This window comes from Colias croceus, chromosome 23 (assembly GCF_905220415.1).
Source record: "Colias croceus chromosome 23, ilColCroc2.1".
Taxonomy (NCBI): Eukaryota; Metazoa; Arthropoda; class Insecta; order Lepidoptera; family Pieridae; genus Colias; species Colias croceus.
This window is the reverse complement of record NC_059559.1, coordinates 5,597,669-5,619,468: the sequence shown is the minus strand read 5'-3', so window position 1 is coordinate 5,619,468 and position 21,800 is coordinate 5,597,669. Positions and strand designations below refer to the sequence as shown.

Sequence of the window (21,800 nt, the reverse complement as noted above, 5' to 3'; positions counted from 1 at the left end):
ATAACGCGAACTTTTAGAAGCACTTTTTAGAAGCAGAACAATAGCAACATTTCGGGACAAACGGGAAAGTGTCTGTTGACTCATTCTGTGAATGTCAGCACAATCTTCTTGGATCTGTAATGTAGTAGATCGTTATACAGACTTTTCTATTGTGTATATCCACTGTATATCCAAAACTAGATCACAAAAGTCACATCTACCTCATGCCGGCCCCAATATCGAATAACTGCCATCACTTGCAGTTCCACTGAAATACCGCCCCCTCGAGTGTCCATGCGAAGATCATCCCGAACCAAATTAATGATTTGTTGCATGTTATGCTTCCCGAATCGATATCTCGAACGGAATTCCTCTTCGTCGAGGTCTAGAGTATTCACCCTCTGTTTATATTTTTTCTTTGTCGCCTACGAATACTAAAATTATTACGAATTGGTAAAATCGTCGATCAAGGTATCATTTATATCCATTTTATTACAAAAATAATAAAAAACACTAATATAACTTTATTCTTTGCAACTACTGACAACAGCTGTTTGACAATAATATTCGCCATGATGTATCTCAAATAGATTTAAAACACGGTCGGACGTTTCTTAAGTTTTGACATTAGTAAAAGCATATACAGACGCTCCGATTTGGTTGGTGCCAACCATCCGACCACGACCAAATCGGAAAGTGAAGAGAGCGGTCGGTCCGACATAATTATTATTAATATTGGTTTGACGTGGTCGGATGTGCCGGCGATCCCGACCAAAACAACTTCCTATCCGATCCAACCAAATTGGAACGTTTGGAAGCTTTGTTCCGACCAAATCGGCTCATTCCATAGAGAATTATAGGTAATTGACTCATTCGCATTCGCAACGCCGCCGGTGTACGTTAACATGAACGCCGAGGGAGTTTCAGTCACCGAGCGTGATATAATAATAAAATTACTGGAACTATATAAAGACTTTCCCTGTTTGTGGGATTTAACTAACAAAGATTACGCAAATAGAGATGCTCGAAACCAAGCGTATTTTATTATGTTAGAAGTATTAAAAAAAATTGACAGTGGGGCTACATTAAAAACCTTAAAAAATAAGTTGGACAATATGCGTACATCCTATAGGAGGGAGCGAAAAAAGGTAAGCAAATTCAAGTCAAATATCCTGTTATGTATATAAATAAATAATGTGTTTTATAATTTATGTTTTTCATTTATGAGCATTTTTGTCTGATCTCGATGACATATAATTGAAATGTAGCAACTTTGATTCACTAAAAAGTATTTAATAAATATCAAACCTATTTAATAAATAAATAGCACATCTAAATAATATTATGTAGACTAGGTTTCCGCCCGCGGCTTCGCCCGCGCAGTCAAAGAAAAACCCGCATAGTTCCCGTTCCCGTGGGATTTCCGGGATTGCGTCATTTTCCCGGGATAAAAAGTAGCCTATGTCCTTTCTCGGGTATTAAAATATCTCCATACCAAATTTCATGAAAATTGGTTCAGTAGTTTAGGCGTGATTGAGTAACAGACAGACAGACAGACAGACAGAGTTACTTTAGCATTTATAATATTACTAGAGGTCCGCCCCGGCTCCGCCCGTGGTACATATTTCGCAATAAAAGGTAGCCTATGTCCTTTCTCGGGTATCAAAATATTTCCATACCAAATTTCATGCAAATTGGCTCAGTAGTTTAGGCGTGATTGAGTAACAGACAGACAGACAGAGTTACTTTCGCATTAGCATATTAGTATGGATATAGTATGGATGACATGATTGCTAAAGGATTTCACCCATTCCCTAGACTGGCTTCTACAGTCTAAATGACAAGAGAAAATATATGAAGTGATATACGGCTGCGTGATATCAAAACATGTCTTGATGTAGCAAGACTAGCAAGTATACATAGTGGTAAATCAAGACATGTTTTGACAATACTTAACAAGTAAAAAAATCATTATAATATATTCTATGTACTTTATTGAAGAAATAAAACAACTATGGGTTTCAGTAAACAATAAATTTGGATATTTTACATATTTTAGGTGGAAGCTAGCAAGACTAGTGGCGCTGGAAGCGATGAGGTGCATACGCCATCATTATGGTACTATGAACACCTCTTATTCTTGGATGAAAAAATCACGCCGATGACAGAGGTCATTGATAATATGGAGACGAATTCTTCCCAGTCACATAATGATGAGGTAAGCTTTAAATATTCAGAGTATTAATCATTCTTTCTTGAAAATGTACCCGGCCCTGATTGTTAAAATATTCAGTGAATATTTGTCTAACAGAATTACCATCTGCAGTACGTTGCCTTTCTGTTCTGTTAAGGCCTACTGAGTTGTCATTTAATCTCCAGTCTCCTGGCCGAAAAGTACATGTTTCAGTATCCTCGGTATCAACACAATTTCTTGTTATATAGTTTGATGACTTTTTTCTTAAATAATTGTGCAGTGTGCATGAAGCCATTACAACTTTGGGTACATTATGAACATTAATTTGAATTGGTCTTTTTAATACTCTAAAACGTTCAGCTAAAATACCAAATGCATTTTCTACAATTCTTCTTGCTCTGGAGAGTCTATAATTGAAAATTCTTTGATCATGTGTCAAATTTATTCTTGGATATGGTTTTAAAAGATTTTCATTAATGGCAAATGCATTATCTGCCACAAAACAATATGGGGCGATAACATTTGATTGCGGTAAAATAGAAGGTGATGGTAAATTTAGTTGGTTCGATTTCATTTTTTCATGAAAAGTTGTATGTTTGAATACTCCACCATCAGAAATACTGCCATTAGAACCTATATTTACATAAATAAACTCGTAATTTGCATTCACAATACCAAGCAGGACTATGCTAAAAGTTCCCTTATAATTATAGTACAGTGTACCCGATTTTGGCGGCTTCTCGATAATAACATGTTTGCCGTCAATAGCACCCAAGCAATGATTAAATTGCCATTTTATTTCAAAGTCTTTAGCTATTTGTAACCAGTCATTTTCTGTTTCAGGAACCTGCAACAAAAAGAGAACGCGTTACGAGAAGAAAGCAAAATGACATTTTAAAGAAACAGTCGGAATTACTAGAGTCTGCTAAAATATTAATATCTGGCGACGGCACATCAGCTGATGCTTTCGGGAACTCCGTGAGTTCTCAGCTCAAGGAGCTCCCAAAAGTACAAAGATGCCTTGCCGAAAAATTAATAGGAGAAACATTGTTCTATGCAAAACTAGGAGTCCTTACTTTTGAAACATCAATAAATGTAAAAAGAAGATCAGTACAATATTTAGGTCAGGGGTACGCGTACCAGCAGCAGGTGCCACAAACATATGCACCATCACCAACACCATCACCTCAGCATCACCAGCCGTCACCATATAAACCATCACCATCACCACAGCATCACCAGCCGTCACCATTTGCACCATCACCATCACCATCACCACAGCATCACCAGCCGTCGCCATATGCACCATCACCATCACCATTACCACAGCATCACCAGCCGTCACCATATGCACCATCACCATCACCACAGCATCACCAGCCGTCACCATTTGCACCATCACCATCACCATCACCACAGCATCACCAGCCGTCGCCATATGCACCATCACCATCACCATTACCACAGCATCACCAGCCGTCACCATTTGCACCATCACCATCACCATCACCTCAGCATCACCAGCCGTCACCAATTGCACCATCACCATCACCATCACCTCAGCATCACCAGCCGTCACCAATTGCACCATCACCATCACCATCCCCACAGCATCGTCAGCCATCACCATCACATAAGTACTCACATACATCACAATCACTTCAACTCAGTCAGCCATCAACGTCATCAACATTACCTCAGCTTCCACCATCATCATACCAACACGCAGTGTCCTCTCAGCTTACATCGGATGACTCGTCTTCACAAATAATCTATGATTTGCCAACAATCCAATTAGATTCCAATTCATTAATTAATTACATTAGCAGCAATCAACAACAGGTAGTCAGAGGAAAGGGGAAGGAGTTAAAAAAATATTTGATTTTTAAAAAGTAATTTTTCGAAGTGATATTCGTACTTTTCCATTTTAATTTTTACTAGCTTTCCGCCCGCTTTGTCTAAAACCTAATAAATTATATACTAAAACCTTCCTGAATCGCTCTATCTATAAAAAGAGCAACTATGGAGTTTCTTGCCGGTTTTTCTCCATAGATACTGCTTTCCGAATCGGTGGTAAATGTTAAAAATATGACGTTTCCAAAGTTCTTCTTGAAGAAGTCTAATTGAATAAATAAATGTTTGAGTTTGACTTTTAGGAGCCATTATTTAAGAGAAAAAGAAGAAGAATTTGAGTTTGATAAAAAACCACGTCAAAATCCGTTGCGTAGTTTTTTTTTTAACCGACTTCAAAAAAAAGGAGGAGGTTATCAATTCGGCCGGTATATTTTTTTTTTTTATGTATGTACACCGATTACTCCGAGGTTTCTGAACCGATTTACGTGATTCTTTTTTTGTTCAATGCGGGATGGTGTCGAATTGGTCCCATAAAAATTTTATTCGGATAGGCCCAGTAGTTTTTATTTTATGAGCATTTTTGTGTGTAGGTATTTGTAAATTTTGCAAGTGCAAGTTTGAAGTCGGTTGTTTTTAACGCAGTTATCACTTGTTTAATATATAAGCATACATAGGGACATAGAGACAGGGAAAGACACTTTGTTTTATACTATGTATACTATTACTTTATAAAAATAAATAAACTATTTTTTTATATATTAAAGTTGTTTTATTGTGTGTTTTATTGACCTTTAGGTAATCGTTGAGTACTCTAATGATAGCTTCGCAGGTCTCTGGTATTATCTCAGACAGTAGTTGTGGTGATATACATGTGCTTAATTTAAGATCATTATATTCTCTTCCTGACGCGAGATATTTTAAAGTAGCCACTAATCTTTCTTCGGCAGTTACAGCTCGCCTCATTACTGTATCGGTTTTCGCTATATATTCTTTCAAAAGATTTAATATTTCACCGAATGATTCTGGAGTCATTCGAAGATATGTTCGGAAATCTTCATCATCCAATTCCTTAAGGAGCCGCATATGACTGTAATTTTCTCTATTTCTATAGTATGTAGAATTTAGCCCATTCTCTTCGTTTTTTCCTTTGTTCCTTTTGTAGCGGTGCTGTAGCAACAATAGTTGCTGCAACCAACGCTATTTTAGCATTTTTCGATAATACCGGTGGCATGAGGCAAGACGTCCGTTCACTACTTCTTGCAAAGTCAACTAACTGCACAGGTCAACTGCATATATTATATTACTCTATGGTCAACTGACAGCTGGAAGGCCAACCGTCGGACAATCTGTAGCAATGTTGGAATGGTTGCCATGTCGGTTCCAATATGGTTGGCACCAACCAAATCGGAGCGTCTGTATATGCTTTTAACAGTTACTTACACACTTCTCAACACTGAATTGATTTTATAAGTGAAAAAAACGTTGATCAACAGCTAAGAGGGGCTCTTAAATTTTTTTACCGTTTTCAGGCAAACCATGGACAATCTGTTAAGCGACCTTGTTGCAGAACCAACAGGGGAATTCAATAACTTTGTGCGTATGTCATCTAGTGATTTCGAATATATATTTCAAAAAATATCGCCAATTATTGCAAAAAAGAATACATATTGGCGAGATGCAATACCTCCAAAAATAAGATTGGCATTAACATTGCGATTTCTTGCGACTGGAGACAGTTATAGGAGCCTGCACTACCTATTTAAAATATCAAGTACACTCATATCTAGAATTATTCCGCAGTCTGTACAATGTCGGTAATTATCGACAAACGAATGTATAGACCCGTCTTCAGCAATGAAAATGATGTCGCTTAATACCTCTCCCTAATTTGATGGAAATATACAATGGATACATATTTGTTTATAATTTTTATTCTTCACAAAACTTTCCGTAATGCGTCAAAATATTTATACTATGTTAGTAGCCTTGTAGTAATGCATTTTTATGTAAATTAATAATATCATTATTTCAATTCCGTAGATATATGAAAAATAAATAAATTATAGATTTCATGGATTTGGAAAATCATTTCTTTGCAACACATTCGAATATTGTCAAAACAAATTATTCTTTGACATTGTCAATCGTTATGATACCGACGTTTGATCTCGACAAGATCTCGAAGGCCCGTGCTCCCATATTACGCTACCGGTATCCTACACGTTATATAGTTGGTCGCTTTTGCGTCGCGTAACGCGCGTATCTCTTCGTTAGAAAGATAAAAAAATCTTATCATCATGTTGTAGTTCTCGTGCGGCTATAAAAACTCTACAATTTATGTTTCTTTCAATATATGGATGAATCCAGTAATGGATCCTGGAATAACATGAATACAGATCACCTGCTCAAATTATTATAAGTAAACGTCCGTCTTCTCCAGCCACCAGTTATTCTTATCCATCACCATTACCAAATCATTTGCTCTACTTATAAAGAAGAGCGTAAGAAGATCGCTGATTCAAAAAAATCAGGAGCAGGAACCCAAGAAGTGTAAAAACCAAAACTATGGTATTATTCTATGTTGCTGTTTTTGGATGACCAAGAAGAACCAAGACGTTCACGCTCTAATATGGACGACGAATCAACAGACAACGAGGTAAGTTACATACATACATACAATATATGCCTCACGCTAAAACTTTTTAATTTCATCCTTTTTGCTATCTAAATAAGGTCGTACTTTGTATGTTGAGATTACAATCTAAGTTAGATGGATTATAAACATTGCGGTGTCGTTTTGAGTGACATATAGTTTTCTCGCTTGCACTCGTGGGCTTTTACCGGGCTTTGCGCTTATCTCTTCTAACGTATGAAATTTCGTCGAAGTAGCTACATACCTATCTATAGAATTCTATAGCAATTTTTATGGCGAAAAAAGCCTGGCTTTACAGTGTGAAGATAGTTACGATTGCGCGAACGAACGTCGTGAATATTATTGTTATTATAGTTTGAGCGCGTGATTATACCGGTGTAATTTAGGTTAAGTTTTAGCAGAGTAGAATAGCACTATTATGGTTATGTGAATAATGTGAATAGGTATAATAAGTAAATCCGGCCATATTGAGAATGCTCCATAGTTATTTATATTATTACATGAATAAAGAATAAATAAAAGTAAATAACTTTTTTATCAAATCGTTTATTCTCAAAGAGTTAACGTATAAAATTATTTTGCCACGGAACGCTGCCTTCGCTTGCAAAATATTCCATGTACTCTTCTCTGACTTTTTTTGCGGCAATCGAAGTATTACCAAGATTTCTTCGTTGCAAATTAACTATCGCTGAATTCATTGTATTATATCCTTGCGTTATTGACCCTGCATCAACATTTTCTACGTCGAAGCATTCTTGTTGACAGTAAGAACTTCCTGAAGTCCTCATTAAATAATTATGTAAAGCACAACTGGCCATCACGACAGACTCTATTCTTTTCGGATCAATACTAATTTTTGTGTGAAAAATTCTAAATCGAGATGCCAAGATCCCAAACGCATTTTCGACAATGCGCCTTGCTCGTGATACGCGGTAATTTAGAATTCTGGTTTTATTTGTGGTCTAAGTCTGCTTGTCTAAATGGCTTAATTAAATCTGTTCTAAGTGGAAACGCATCGTCCGCCACAAATACATAAGGCAACTTTCTAGTGCTATTTGCGACAACTGTGTCGGTTGGAATACACAACTGATTATTATCAAGTTTTTCAAAAAACTTAGTGTTTGTGAGTACGCCACCATCTGAAATTCTTCCATTTGTTCCAAAATCACATAAAATAAATCGATAATTTCCATCAACGATTGCCAATAACACCATGCTATGATGGTTTTTATAGTTGAAATACTCTGAGCCACATCCATCAGGAAGAAAAACTGCTATATGCTTTCCATCCATCGCGCCTAGACAGTGCGGAAAGTTCCATCTCTTTTCGAACACTTCGGCCACATCCTTCCATTCTTCTTCCGAGCGTGGGAACTGTAAATTAATTAAAATATTAATTGTTTCAGGAAATTGAAAGTGAAGCATCTCCAGCCGCCCAGTCAACTCCACAATCACCTCCAGCCACGCAGTCAACTCCACAGTCACCTTCAGCCACACAAACAACTTCACAGTCACAGAGTCACAGTCAAAGTCAGTTTAATAGGAGTCGGCCAAAAAAGAATGCAAATGAAAACCTAACTACTGAAGTTTTACAGACTGTTAAAAACCATTTCAAAAGGCCTGCAATTACTAATGATCGATTTGATATTTATGGAGCAAACGTCGCAGCTAAGCTGAGAGACCTTACAAAACATCAACGTATTTTGGCCGAAAAAATAATTAACGAAACATTATTTCTGGCAGAGATGGAAAATTTGACTATTTCACACCAAGTGATGGATTCAACCAGTGTGCGTTTTAATAATTATGGTTACAACGTTCCCAGCCCCGCTGCACATACTCCCAGCCCTGTTGGAAACAATCCTAGCTCAGTACCGTATCAGAATTCAAATTATGATTACCAAACACATCCAGGCTCCCTGCAGTCAATTCTCCAAACCCCAATAATGCAAACTTCTCAACAAGATCAGTCCCAACAAATGCAAAATACAGCGGCTACTTTTTTGTCTAATTTTACTTAATGTTAAACCATCATTATAAGTACAAATTAATAAACATTACATACTAAGTAATTAGTAGTTTTTTATTTCTTACCTTAAAATAGTCTTTGCGGAGAACCTTATATATTGCTTCGCAGGTTTCCGGTATTATGCGACCCAAGGCTTGAGATGAAATGATGCTAGAGAATTTCAAATCTTCATAATTTCTTCCTGTTGATAAAAACCTCAAAGTAGCTACAAGCCTGTCGTGGGGTGGAATAGCATTTCTCATAATAGTGTCTTGCTTCTCGATAATTGGTGCTACCAAATTCAGTAGATGTAAGTACGTATCATGATCCATTCTTAGAAAATTATGCCAGTCTTTTGGAAAAAGCTTTAATTTTTTTTTTTTTTTTTTTTTTAATTAAATAAGGTTGCTAATTAAAATAGCACCTTATACAAATTACAATCTAGCCTACAAGACTAATAAGTAATTTTATGTTAACCTAAATTTCTAAATAACTTATTCTAAGAGAGTGTCCATTGTCACTTGCTTAGTGTCTGTTAAGGGGAAGTAAGTCACTTTGCTCGTGTGCTTTGGTATACAGATAATTGTCACTGTTCACTTTTCACTTATCACTACACTAACTCAAAAGGTTTAGTCCTTTTTAGTCTTCGCACTAGGTCCGTGGTGTCAAGGAGCTGGATAGCCTCAACATTCACGTGATGATGAAGTCGATGTTGATGAGCTTCTGCATGTTTTTGAACAATTTTGTCCACGGTGTCCACTTTTAGGTCACGGTGGAGGTCACCATTACGGATGTACCATGGAGCATTTACAATGTCTCTCAGTACTTTATTTTGGAAACGTTGTATAATGTCAATGTTGCTTTTTTTGGTACAGCCCCACAGCTGAATACCATACGTCCATACTGGCATTAGGACTTGTTTATATATGAGTAGCTTATTATGTATCGACAACTGGGAGTATCTTCCAAGAAGCCAATACAATTTCTTATAGCGCAAGCCTAATTCTTCTCGCTTCTTCTTGACGTGAGCCTTCCAGCGTAGCTTAGCGTCAAGCGTCATACCGAGGTATTTCGCCGTGTTAGCATAAGGTATTTGTTGGCCATTAAGGAGTATCGGGACGCGGGATAGCTTTAATTCCGCCAACAAATTCACATGAGAATGAACTCTTCTTTTCATTAGCCATTCTTTACACCAGATGCTACGATTTTTCCGCTTCACTTTTTTTTCCTTCAAGGCGAATATTAATCCAATAATTGCTAAACCGTCGTCCGTCGAAGCCATCACTGACCCGTGTGCCTCGGCGCCGCTTTGTACCGTCTGATCGCAACGATTTCTCGTAGCGTGTATAGCTTGTATGCCAGCTACGATAAACTGCACCGTTCGAAATGTACAGTCTGATCGTAACAATTTCTCGTAGCGTATATGGCCACCATAAGAGTGCTCGATACGGCTATGTAGTATGTTTGTAGGTAGTTATATTTTAGTTATAAATACTTTACATTTCGCCTCTTTGCGAGAAAAACGTGATATTTCGCAAAATGTTTTTTTTTATTTTATTTGATAATCGAAACCGCCGTATTCAACTTTATTTTGTGCAAAAACGTGGTGTTTTAAAAGTGAAGGACAGCGAGACCATGAGCGAAAAGGACGTCACTACAGTGGTACGTTGCGTTATCGCGTTGTCCCTTTCACATAGTACTCTGTTTTCAACACTGTGACAAGTTAGTTTTCTGCAAAAACGTGATATCACGAGTGTACCACAGTTTTATTGCAAACATATCTTTAAATTCAGTGATATTTTTTGTTATTATACTGTGGTAAAGCAATATAACTCGGTTTTCTTGAAAAAATGTTTCAAATGCAACTTTTTATAAAATCTGATATCACGTTGTTGTTGAAATAATAACATTTTTGAATTGTGATATCATAAGGTGTAACATTGTTGATGATGAATGGTTTTTTATTACAAGAAATGAGTGATGGTCATTTACTGTTGTTCCGTTTTTATAGATATGTTTCTTATTTCAATGCAATACATAATGATTTATCACGTTGTAAGCACTAAAAGAAAATACTATTAAGACTTATTTTTTCAGATGGGGACGCGGTCCAAATACTTAGTTTTATTAGCAACAAAAGAAAATAATGACGGAGAACAAAGCAATTCCATTTCTCAAATGGAAATACATGAAAATGAAAGCGACAACAATAATATCGAGCAAGGCGATTCAACTTTTCCAATGGAAACTAACTATGAAAGCAACCGAAATGAGGAGGTGACTGGTTGCAGCGCTGCAGCAGTTGCCGAATGTAAGTAACATAATTAGTTAATTTTATTGTATGTAATGTTATTCGACGCCCGTCTTTTCGTGTGTTTCGTGTGAGGCTTATAGATGGTAAAGTGAAGCGTGGAAAACATTATGGTAGTTATCATAATATTTATCATTTTGATATTGTTTTAGACAAAGAAGACTCAATGGTCACTAATCGTCGCCGTTGTGAATCAACTAGTAGTAGCACCAGTAGTTCCTCAAGTAGCAGTAGTTCATCAAGCAGTGGTCCGTCTTTCTACGAAGGTATAAATTTAATAAAACTCATATTATTGTGGGTACTCGATAACTGTATCTTACATTTATTTACTGACTTATAGATAATTGAAAGTTTAATAGATTTTTTTTGGTTTTTTTTTAGATAGTGATGATTCCGTAAAAGACCCCAACTATGAAATTATGAAACCAGCACGTGTGAGCTCTTCAGAATCTGACGACAACAATGACGTCTATACCAACATCGACTTTCGAAAGGATCAAGACGTTTTTCATTCTAGTGCAGCTACTGTAAGCACAGTACTCAATGCTATAGACCTGAATGTGACCCCAACAGATGAGCATGAAATTGTATTTCATACCGTAAATCAACAGGACCTGCTAATATCAGAAAATGAACCACCTGCCGTCGAAAATGTTAGCACCACGCAAGTAGAGTCAAATGAACCAGATAATACCCCTACTAAAAAAGGTAAAAAAAGGCCCAAAAGAGAATTATTATGGAAAAAAAATATTGCGAAGCGACTAAGAAACTGTGGAAAATCATACAAATCAACAAAAACTAATAAAATTATACCGGAACGTAAACTAAAACCATCTTGCAAAGAAACATGTACATTTAAATGTGGATCTAATATCACTGAGGAGCAAAGACAACAACTTTTAAAAGAATACTGGGATTTAGGCGAGATTGAAAAGCAATGGTCTTTCATCGCAAACAATATCGAAGTAGTCGTCCCTAAACATCGATACGTTAAAGTTAATCCGGACGGAACCATAGCATTAAATCGTGATAATAATAATGCTTTCTTTTTGACTGTTTCTGGAGTGAAGATTAGAGTATGTAAACTGTTTTTTAAGAACACTTTGGGGATTAATAATCGCCCTATAGAGACGGCTTTAAAGAAAAAAAATAAAGATACTAACATTTCATTAATGAAAGATAATCGTGGGTGTCATCAAAATCACAACAAAGTGGATGAAAATATAAAAGATGGTGTAAGAGTGTTTATTGAGTCAATACCAAAAATTGAATCGCACTACATTCGTGCTAACTCGAAAAGACATTACATCGATGGTAGCAAAGCTATTACAGATCTCCATAGGGACTATGTTGAACAATGTAAATCCCAAAATACCCGTTTTGCAACATACTTGATGTTCTATCGCATATTTACACAAGAATTTAACATTTCATTCTTTATTCCAAAAAAAGACTTGTGCGATATATGCGAAGTAAATAAAAATAGTACAGCTGAAGAGAAGGAGTTAGGAAAAGAAATCTATGAGATGCATCTAAGAGAAAAGCAATTGTCACGAATTGAGAAGGCAAACGACAAGAATAACAAAAATATTTTAGTTGCTGTTTACGATCTTCAAGCAGTCTTTCAATGCCCTAAGGGTGAAATTTCAGTTGTTTACTATAAGTCAAAACTGAATGTACTTAACTTGACAATTTATAATATTCAGACTAACAATGCTGAATGTTTCGTATGGGATGAATCAAACGCTAACAGAGGCGTAAACGAAATCGGCACTTGTGTATTCAAATATCTGATGAAAGTTTCAGAAACGGCCAAAGATCTGGATGTTGTCTTCTACTCAGATAACTGTGCTGGCCAGCAAAAAAACAAGTTTATGATAGCGATGTACCTATATGCTGTACAGACTTTGCCAAATCTCAAGTCAGTGACACATAAATATTTAATCAAGGGTCACACACAGAATGAAGGCGATTCAGCCCATTCTCAAATAGAAAGAGAAGTAAAACGTCAGTTAAGATCAGGTCCTATGTATACCCCTGACGCATTTATTGGTGCCATAAAAGCTGCCAGAAAAAAAGGGGAGCCTTTCCATGTGAATGAATTGAGTTTCTGTGATATAAATGACTGGAAAAATGTATGCAACCTGATGAACTATGCGCTGGTAAAAGATGAAGATAATAACGCAGTGAAGTTTTCAGGAATAAAGGTAATACAAGTTAAAAAAGAGGACCCTAATGCCATATTTTTTAAAGATTCGTATGCCGACGTACAGTTCAAGAAGGCCATCGTTTTGAAGAAGAATAAGAAGATAAGTAACAATACCAATATTGAATTGAAAAAAGCTTATACTCGGAAACCTGGATTAGCCGAAAAAAAGAAAAAGGATATCATGGATTTGGTTAATAAAAACCTCATCCCAAGATATTATAAGCCATTCTTTGAAGCCTTGTAAGTTTTAATAATACTGTTTTGGAAATGAATGGCATTTCAGCACAAAATATGAGTGATATGGTTTTATCTATTTAAAGTTTTAATAGGCGATTTTTATGTTTTTTGTTATTATAATGTTTAAGATTTTGCTCATAGAGGAGATTTATGTTTTGATAATTATTATTTTTTGTTTAGAATTTTGCTTACTTTATAAACATACGTTTATAAAGTAAGCACTTAATTGTGCAAATTTACTGATTACTTAGTTTATGACCGAGACTGAAAACTTAGATTACTAGTTTTTTGAGATTATATAATTAAGATGATTACAATGTAAGAAGAAATAAGCATAAAGTGAGAAGAATATTGATTACATTCAATAAAGGCTGACTAACTGTTGATTAGTAATAGTTTTGTCCAAAGAAACCACTGTTTAGCTACAACTATTTCATCTGTTTAATAAATGTTTCTAATTTCAACAATGTGTTTTTATATTATAATTTAGCATAAAATAAAAATAATAGCATCAACAACGTGACAGATTAATTTGCTACATCGTTCTTCTTATACTTTTTCAGAAAAAATGTGACATATTTTTTCCTTTTTTTTTTAATGCTTTTTTTGTCCTAAAATCTTTTAAATTAGGGTATTTTTTTGCATTATGCAATAGTTAATAAGATAATTCATATAATTTGTTATAGATGTAACCCATAAAAACGTTCATTTACCTAGTATACCTCTCCTGTAAAATCGCCTTTTTCGAAATAACACGGTTTCGTCGCAAAGAGGCGATTTATATTCTTATATATATTTCGATTGGTTTCGGGGAGATGTAGTGTATTTGTATTGTGCATTATCTGTGGATCATAATATTTACTATGTGGGTATTTACAAAATAAATGTCAGTCTTGATTCTAGCCGGTGTACGTTATTTATTCCCGTATTGATGTCCTCATTCATCTCTTAAATATAACAGCCATCACCAAAGACTGTAGAATCCTGTCACACATGATGGCAGGTGATCTAATCTTATGTGACAAAGGATTCCTTATCTCAGACCTTTGTGCACCACTTGGTGTAAATGTTAATATACCACCATTTTTGACCACCACACAATTTTCAAAAGAGCAAGTATTGGCAACTCGCCAAATTGCAAGGGCAAGAATTCATGTAGAAAGGGCAATATCAAGATTAAAATCATTCATAATTCTGGATTTTCTGCAACCGAACATGAGAATGTATGCGTGTAAAATGCATGTAATTATGAAGGGGGCACTGAAAAACAGCGCTGCCAATGTTCCTGAACGTTGCAGCATATGCTGAGCTGTCTCCTTTTTTGTCAGGGTCGTATGACACACCTTAATAAACATAGTTATCATTTTATTTTATTTTTTTTGTTTGTGATTTTATGTTATTAATTTAAGTGTTTGCCTCTTTTGTTGTTATTATTTCTTGTTGTGGTGTTTTCTTATTTAACTTTTATGTTTTTTGTTTTAATGTCGATGTACGTGTGTGTGTGTGTGTGTGTTGTGCTGTCCTTGATAAATAAATGTTTCTTTCTTTCTTTCTTAAAATCATGCAGACATGTGCAGCTCTGGTTAACATGCAGTACTCATTATTAAAAGAAAATGAACAGTGTTTCTCTAACGAAGATCCTGATCCTGATAAATTATGTATGAAAGAAAACTACCATATGCATCTTAATTATTTAATCTTATTATGCTATTAAATACAGGTTAAAAATTAGGACAGTTGTTTTTTTTTATATTTACAAACACTTAGCACATAATCACACAAGTTACATAGAAACATAGTTGTTTAACATAGGTTTACATACGGATGGAAATCCAAAACAATACAAAAATGTTTTTTGATTTCCACAGAAAATTTAAAACAAACCATGCATATCATTTAATGTGTGGTAATCATGTAGACATCAGGCAAAAATAGGCCAAACTTAGGACATCATGCGATCAATAAATTGTTCTTGATACAATTTCAGTAAGTTTTGTAAATTAATTAGTTCCCAATTTGGGTCTTTTTCTACTGGCAAAATGATGGTTTCCTTTGTGGTCCAAACTATAAAATAACATATTGATCTGTCTAAAATTGACAGTTGACCCTGTATTTGTATTAGTATGCAATAAATTATTTCATTTGATTTGGAATATTTCCTCCTGCAAATTTTGGACAAAGATTTGGAATGAGTCGCCAAAGATTTGAGATCATTCTAATGGCACTGCGCTTCACACAACCATCAATGATTCTGACAAATGGCGTACGAGAACACTAGCAATGATGGTGAATGATAAACTAACAGATACCATCCGTCCTGGTTCAAAAATAACTGTAGATGAATCCTTGTTCGCCTAGTATGGAAGAGGTGCGTATTTCAAAGATGGGTTGCCAGCAGTTATAAAAATTAAAAGAAAATCAATAGGAGTGGGTTGTGAAGTAAAAACAGCTTGTGATAGTAATTCAAAGATTATGAATCAGATTGGAAATTAATGAGGGTAAAGAAGCAATGAGAATTTGGCGCTGAAACAAGCAACTACATTGAGATTGTCATGGTTCTGGAAGAGTTGTATTTGGAGACTCATGGTTTGCTTCGGTCAAAACAGCTGTGGAGTTATTCACAGTTGAATTAAATTTCATTGGACTGGTAAAGACAGCACACAGTTTGTACCCTGTCAGATTTCAAGAGCTGCTTTGATACCGGGCATTAATGAAAAAAAATATTTGAACAATTACAAAAAAAAAGTGCAAAATAGAAGGCTAGTGAAAAATGATGGACCCTTATTTTTGATGAAATGGCTCTCACTCCAAATTTTAATTACAACAGGAAAAAGGATAAAGTTACTGGCTTTGTAAACTACGTGGGGGAACCGAAGAAACAGCGGGCCTAGACAATAACCATTTTCTGTAAGCGTTAACGCCGACGGAAAAATCTGATTGTATGGAGTTGACATTTGCTAACCAGATGTCACGTGATTGCTGCTTAAATGGTAAACAAAGTCAATATCCCTCTTGCGGATAGGAACGTCGAAGTGAGCGTGACACGCAAACGACAAAAATCTTCATCAAAATGACATGTGCCACTTTTGACAAACGCCAATGATATTTTCCGTTTAAACAGGATATTTTAGTGTGTTTTTAATTCAAATTAAATAGTGAAAATGCGTAGTTAAGGATTATTATGGGCTGCTTATATTGAAGCAACATTGCAAAGACGTCAAACAAGAATAAATCGACGTAAAATGGTGCAAATTGTGGAGATGGAGGCATTGGAATTTATTCATCGTTTTAGGTTAGATAAACAAAGTTTTTGGCGTCTTTGTGATGATCTTCGGTGTGTAACCTCATTGAAAGGTACACGGGAAATTAGTTTAGAAACCAAGGTAAGTTTTTTTACCTACTTCTAACCTTACTTAAAATATAAAGTTACACAGTGTAATTTCTCAATGAAATCATGTTTCAGGTTTTGTGTACTCTTAGTTTTTTGGCTGCGGGTTCATATCAACGCATTGTTGGACTAACGCAGCATTTGATACAAAGAACAACTAGTAGGTGTATACGTCAAGTTGTTGAAGCATTGAGCCATTCGGCCATTTTAAATAAATGGATTCTGTTTCCGAGATCGCAACAACAAGCCCAAAATAAGACTTGAGTAAGTTATGATAGGACACAAGTATTTAAACAAATGTGTTGCGGAATTGCTGGCAACACTGCGTGTTGCAGAGTTGATAGCGTCATGTTGACAAGCTCTCGCCTGACAAGCGTAAACATCAGTTGAGCGACAATTGTTGACGTATGAGAACGTGATTGCAACAGTTTATAAACATGGCAGTAGTGTGGAGCAATGATAAAATAATGCAACTAATAGAATTATTTCAATCAAAACCATTAATGGGATTCTTATATAAAAGAATACAAAGATAGAAACAAAAAGAACGATGCATTCGAAGAAATTTCTCAAGACCTAAATATACCCGAAAGAGATGTGGAAACTAAAATACATGTACTGCGTACTCAATAAAAATATTAATAAGAATTAAAATTTTCTTTTAATTTAATAAATTAGTAAAATTTTAAAAAAATAATTGAAGGAAATTAAAATCATTTTTCTATGATAATAATTATTAAGTGTTGGGCAGAGAAATAAAACGCAGACATAATCACATCGTATATTATATTCGTATCACAATCGACAGCCATATTGAAAAGTGAATACTAGAAAAAAAAGTAAAGCGCGAGCTATACGTTTCGCAAGCACAGATAACAAAAATATATTTAATCTGTAAATGACGCGCGAACTTTGTTTCACACACGAACACCCCCCCTCGAAGTCGCGAGTGCACCTTCCTTAAAAATGTCCACAACTCCAAGGTTATTGATACATTCAAAATGCTTTCTTCTACTAAGGCCCTTGGTCAACACATCAGCAGGCATTTGATCTGTGGACAAGAATTTTAAACACACTAGACCTTCCTCACAAGCATCTCTAATAAAATGATGTCTAACAGCAATATGTTTCGTAGGAGGGTGGTAATGTCGGGTTTGTGCAAGTTTAATCGCACCCTGGTTATCATTAAATAATGTAATACACTCACACTCAACACAGAAATTCCCAAACATGTCTTATAAATACATGGCCTCCTTTGTTGCCTCAGAGAGAGCCATGTATTCCGCTTCCGTACTTGATAAAGCAATTGTTTTTTGTTTTGATGCTTGCCAACTGATAGGATCACCTGCAAAAATAAAGGCAAATCCAGAATATGACCTACGGTTATCAACTGTATTTGAACCCCAATCAGCATCTACCACACCAAATAATGGTAAACCTGTTCTTTCATACATTAATCCATAATCAAGTGTCTCTTTCAAATACCTCAAAACACGCTTAGCAGCCTTCCAGTGCTCACTATCATAATTAGTGTTAAATTGGCTAAGATAATTAACTGTATATGTGATATCTGGCCTCATGGACACAGCTAAATACATCAAAGCACCAATCAAACTTTGATAAGGATACTTACACATAATATCATCATTCATGCATTCAGGTTTTTCTAACTTAACATTCATATCCATAGGATTCATAATAGGTTTGCATTCACTCATACCAAAACGTTCTAAAAATTTTTCTACATAAAACCTCTGATTAAGATACACTCTATTATTCTCATCACGAGTAAACTCAATACCTAAACAATGATTTATTCTACCCATATCTTTCATCTCAAATGCACATGATAACTGAAACTTCACTTCTTTCATCCACACATTATCATTCGTCGCCAAAATAATATCATCTACATAAATTGCAATCAACATCATACATTCACCCTTTTGTGCTACAAACAAACAAGAATCTTGAGGCATTGCTTTAAATCCAATACTAGTAAGCTCTCGAACTAACTCCTTATGCCACTGCAACCCCGACTGACGCAATCCATACAAAGATTTTTAGAACAAACATACACCATTCTCACATTCATTCAAAGCATCATACCAACGTCTAGCTATCTCCAATATTTTCTCATCATTAATAACTTTTCTCTTTGATTCGATCCAAATATATTCATATAAATAACAGTGGGTTTCTTCCCTTTCCAAACTGTGAATAGTATATTTCCATTAAGTGCAGTAGTAGGACATCTATTCCTTATATAATTCGCCATTTGAATGGCTTCAGCCCAAAATTAAGGAGGACTCCCAGCTTGTCGCATCATACAACGCGCCATCTCAACAAGTGTTCTGTTCTTCCTTTCAGTAACACCATTTTGCTGTGGAGTGTATGGTGCTGTTAATCTTCTTCTGATTCCTTCCCTTTTTAAGTGTTCATCAAAATCTTTATTCACATATTCTCGACCATTATCGGATTGTAAAGTTTTGATCTGCTTTCCTGTAAATTTTTCAACATACACTTTATATTCCTTAAAAGCTTTTAATACATCGCTCTTATTTGCAAGAAAATAAACTTCACACAATCTTGACTTATCATCAATAAAACTTACCAAATATCTTTTACCGCTGAAAGACTGACATCTCATCGGTCCACATAGATCTGTATGTACTATCTCTAATAGTTCACTTGTACGGTTCATGTTACTAGTAGAAAAGGACTAACATGTTTGCTTCTCTTTTATACAAACTTCACATTCTGACAGTTTTTGACCATCTATTAAATTCAAACCATTTACTAAGCCGTGCTTAGCCATTGCTTTCAAGTCACGTTCATTTAAGTGCCCCAGGCGTTCATGCCACATATCTATAGGCTTTTTAACCGCCTCAGCATTATTTGCACTGTTTTCACTTAGTCTGACATGGTATAAATTACCTATCCGATCCGCACGCATATGGACCTGATCATTTTATCTATGACTACTGCATCATTCTTTCTGAAACGAACTTCAAACCCACGGTCAGTTATCTTCGCCACAGACAATAAATTTGTTTCTTAACTCGGACACATATAAAACCTTCTCAATATCCACTTGGCGCTCTTCGCAGCCTGTGTCAACAGATAGACTCACCTTGCCTGTACCAGATATTTTAATGCTCTCATTATTAGCTAATTGAAGTTCTGAATCTAGTCTTGAAAATCCCTTTATAATGTCTCTTTTATTACACATATGGCCCGTACATCCACTGTCGATATACCAAGTAATGTTTCTTCCATTACCTAACATCACCTCTTCGGTAGTGCTCATCAAAATAGTTGCCTTGTCTGAGTTTCGTTCTACATGTTGCGCGCTCTGCTTAAACTTGTTATTATGAATATTTTTATTAATGTTTTTAGATTTGCACTCTCTCGCAATATGTCCACGACCACCACACCGATAACATTCAATCTGAAACTTATTATTGTGGCGTTTATTCTCATGAGTATACTTCTTTGCATGACGAGGCTTAATCAACATTGCACCTTGATCTAAAGTTTTGATTTACGTCCTTCATAGTCTTCAACAATTTTTACCTTTAAAATATCTGTTGATGTTAAATCATCTCGTGATTCCATAGCTGTACGAAACATAGAAAAGGAATCTGGCAAACTATAAAGCAACAAAATAGTAAGTAATTCGTCAATGACGTTTAAACCAATTTCTTTTAACTTCTTGACGGCGTCAAAGAAATCTGCAATGTGCTTGCGCAGGTCGTCTTCTTCTTGCATGCGCGTTAAGACAAATTTCTTTAACAATGAGGCTTTGCGAGCAGGCCCACTCGATTCATACATCGATTTAAGTTTGTCCCATATGGCTTTGGATGTTTCTAAACCATCTAAAGCAATGAGCTCACTTGGTCTTACGGCTAACAAAATGTCCGATTCGGCCTTTCCATCCAACTTCAACCACTCCAGATATTTGGCATCAGATTGCGCTGAGCGCGGGACCATCCCGCAAACATATTCCCATAAATCATTTTTCTTCAAAATGGCGCGCATGTGCACTTTCCACGTGTCGTAGTTATCACCATTAAGAGGCTCAATTTTAATTGACGTTGCCATTTTATGTATGTAATTTCTTCAATAACAACACACCAAATAAAATGTGTATTTGTACTTATTTTTTTTCGCCGAATCGAAATCTTCTAATTAAACGCACGCTGTACCATTGTCTTTTTAAAGTAGGTATGAATAATTTTGAAACTTATCTCATCTTTTACGTAGTATACTTTATTATGTAGAATTTAAACTCAAAACACTTTTAGTACTGGGCCCATAACCTGTTGGGCACAGAATTTAAACGCAGACATAATCACATCGTATATTATATTCGTATCACAATCGACAGCCATATTGAAAAATGAATCCCACCAAAAACATTTTCATGTAAAATGTTGCCAAGACGAGCCCATATGACTCGCACTGTCAAAAAGTTATCAGATCTCATGTAGAGCCAAGCTTCTAACACTACACGCCCTAACTCTACAAGGCCTAACTTCACAAACTCTACACCTTAGTCAAAATATGTGGCTTGGCCATTTCGCTACATTCACATCGGCGCAAGGTGAAAAATTAATTAATTCACTGTTCATACAATAGTTCTTGTAGTAACGAACGGCCAAGCCACATATTTTGACTAAGGAATAGAGTTTGTGAAGTTAGGCCTTGTAGAGTTAGGGCGTGTAGTGTTAGAAGCTTGGCTCTACATGAGATCTGATAACTTTTTGACAGTGCGAGTCATATGGGCTCGTCTTGGCAACATTTTACATGAAAATGTTTTTGGTGGGATTTCATTTCTTTTTGTAAGTTGTTTGTAACAAAATTTTATAAGTCGATTAAATTTTTTTTTTTTTAACAAGGAGTAACTTATGCATATATATATCTAGGGGAACCAAGTTTTAGATAATTAGATTAGACCTCTAGCG

General features: G+C 35.6%; 1 protein-coding gene and 1 long non-coding RNA gene across 2 annotated transcripts; one reads left to right on the top strand and one right to left on the bottom strand.

Moving 5' to 3' along the window:
- The first annotated feature begins 473 nt into the window (after positions 1-473).
- Positions 474-8,922, top strand: LOC123702589 (phosphatase and actin regulator 4A-like). Its single transcript, XM_045650361.1, is given in 6 exon segments — positions 474-1,127; positions 2,039-2,197; positions 3,017-3,810; positions 5,557-5,624; positions 6,448-6,683; positions 8,087-8,922. Coding segments are annotated over 6 exon segments (2,115 nt in total). The 5' UTR covers positions 474-884; the 3' UTR covers positions 8,702-8,922.
- Positions 8,923-15,124: 6,202 nt separating this feature from the next.
- LOC123702194 lies at positions 15,125-21,235 on the bottom strand. The gene is made up of 2 exons (XR_006752829.1): positions 19,448-21,235; positions 15,125-19,335 (listed from the first exon to the last, which is right to left on the bottom strand). It is a non-coding gene; the product is annotated as an uncharacterized LOC123702194 (long non-coding RNA).
- Between the last annotated feature and the right edge of the window lie 565 nt (positions 21,236-21,800).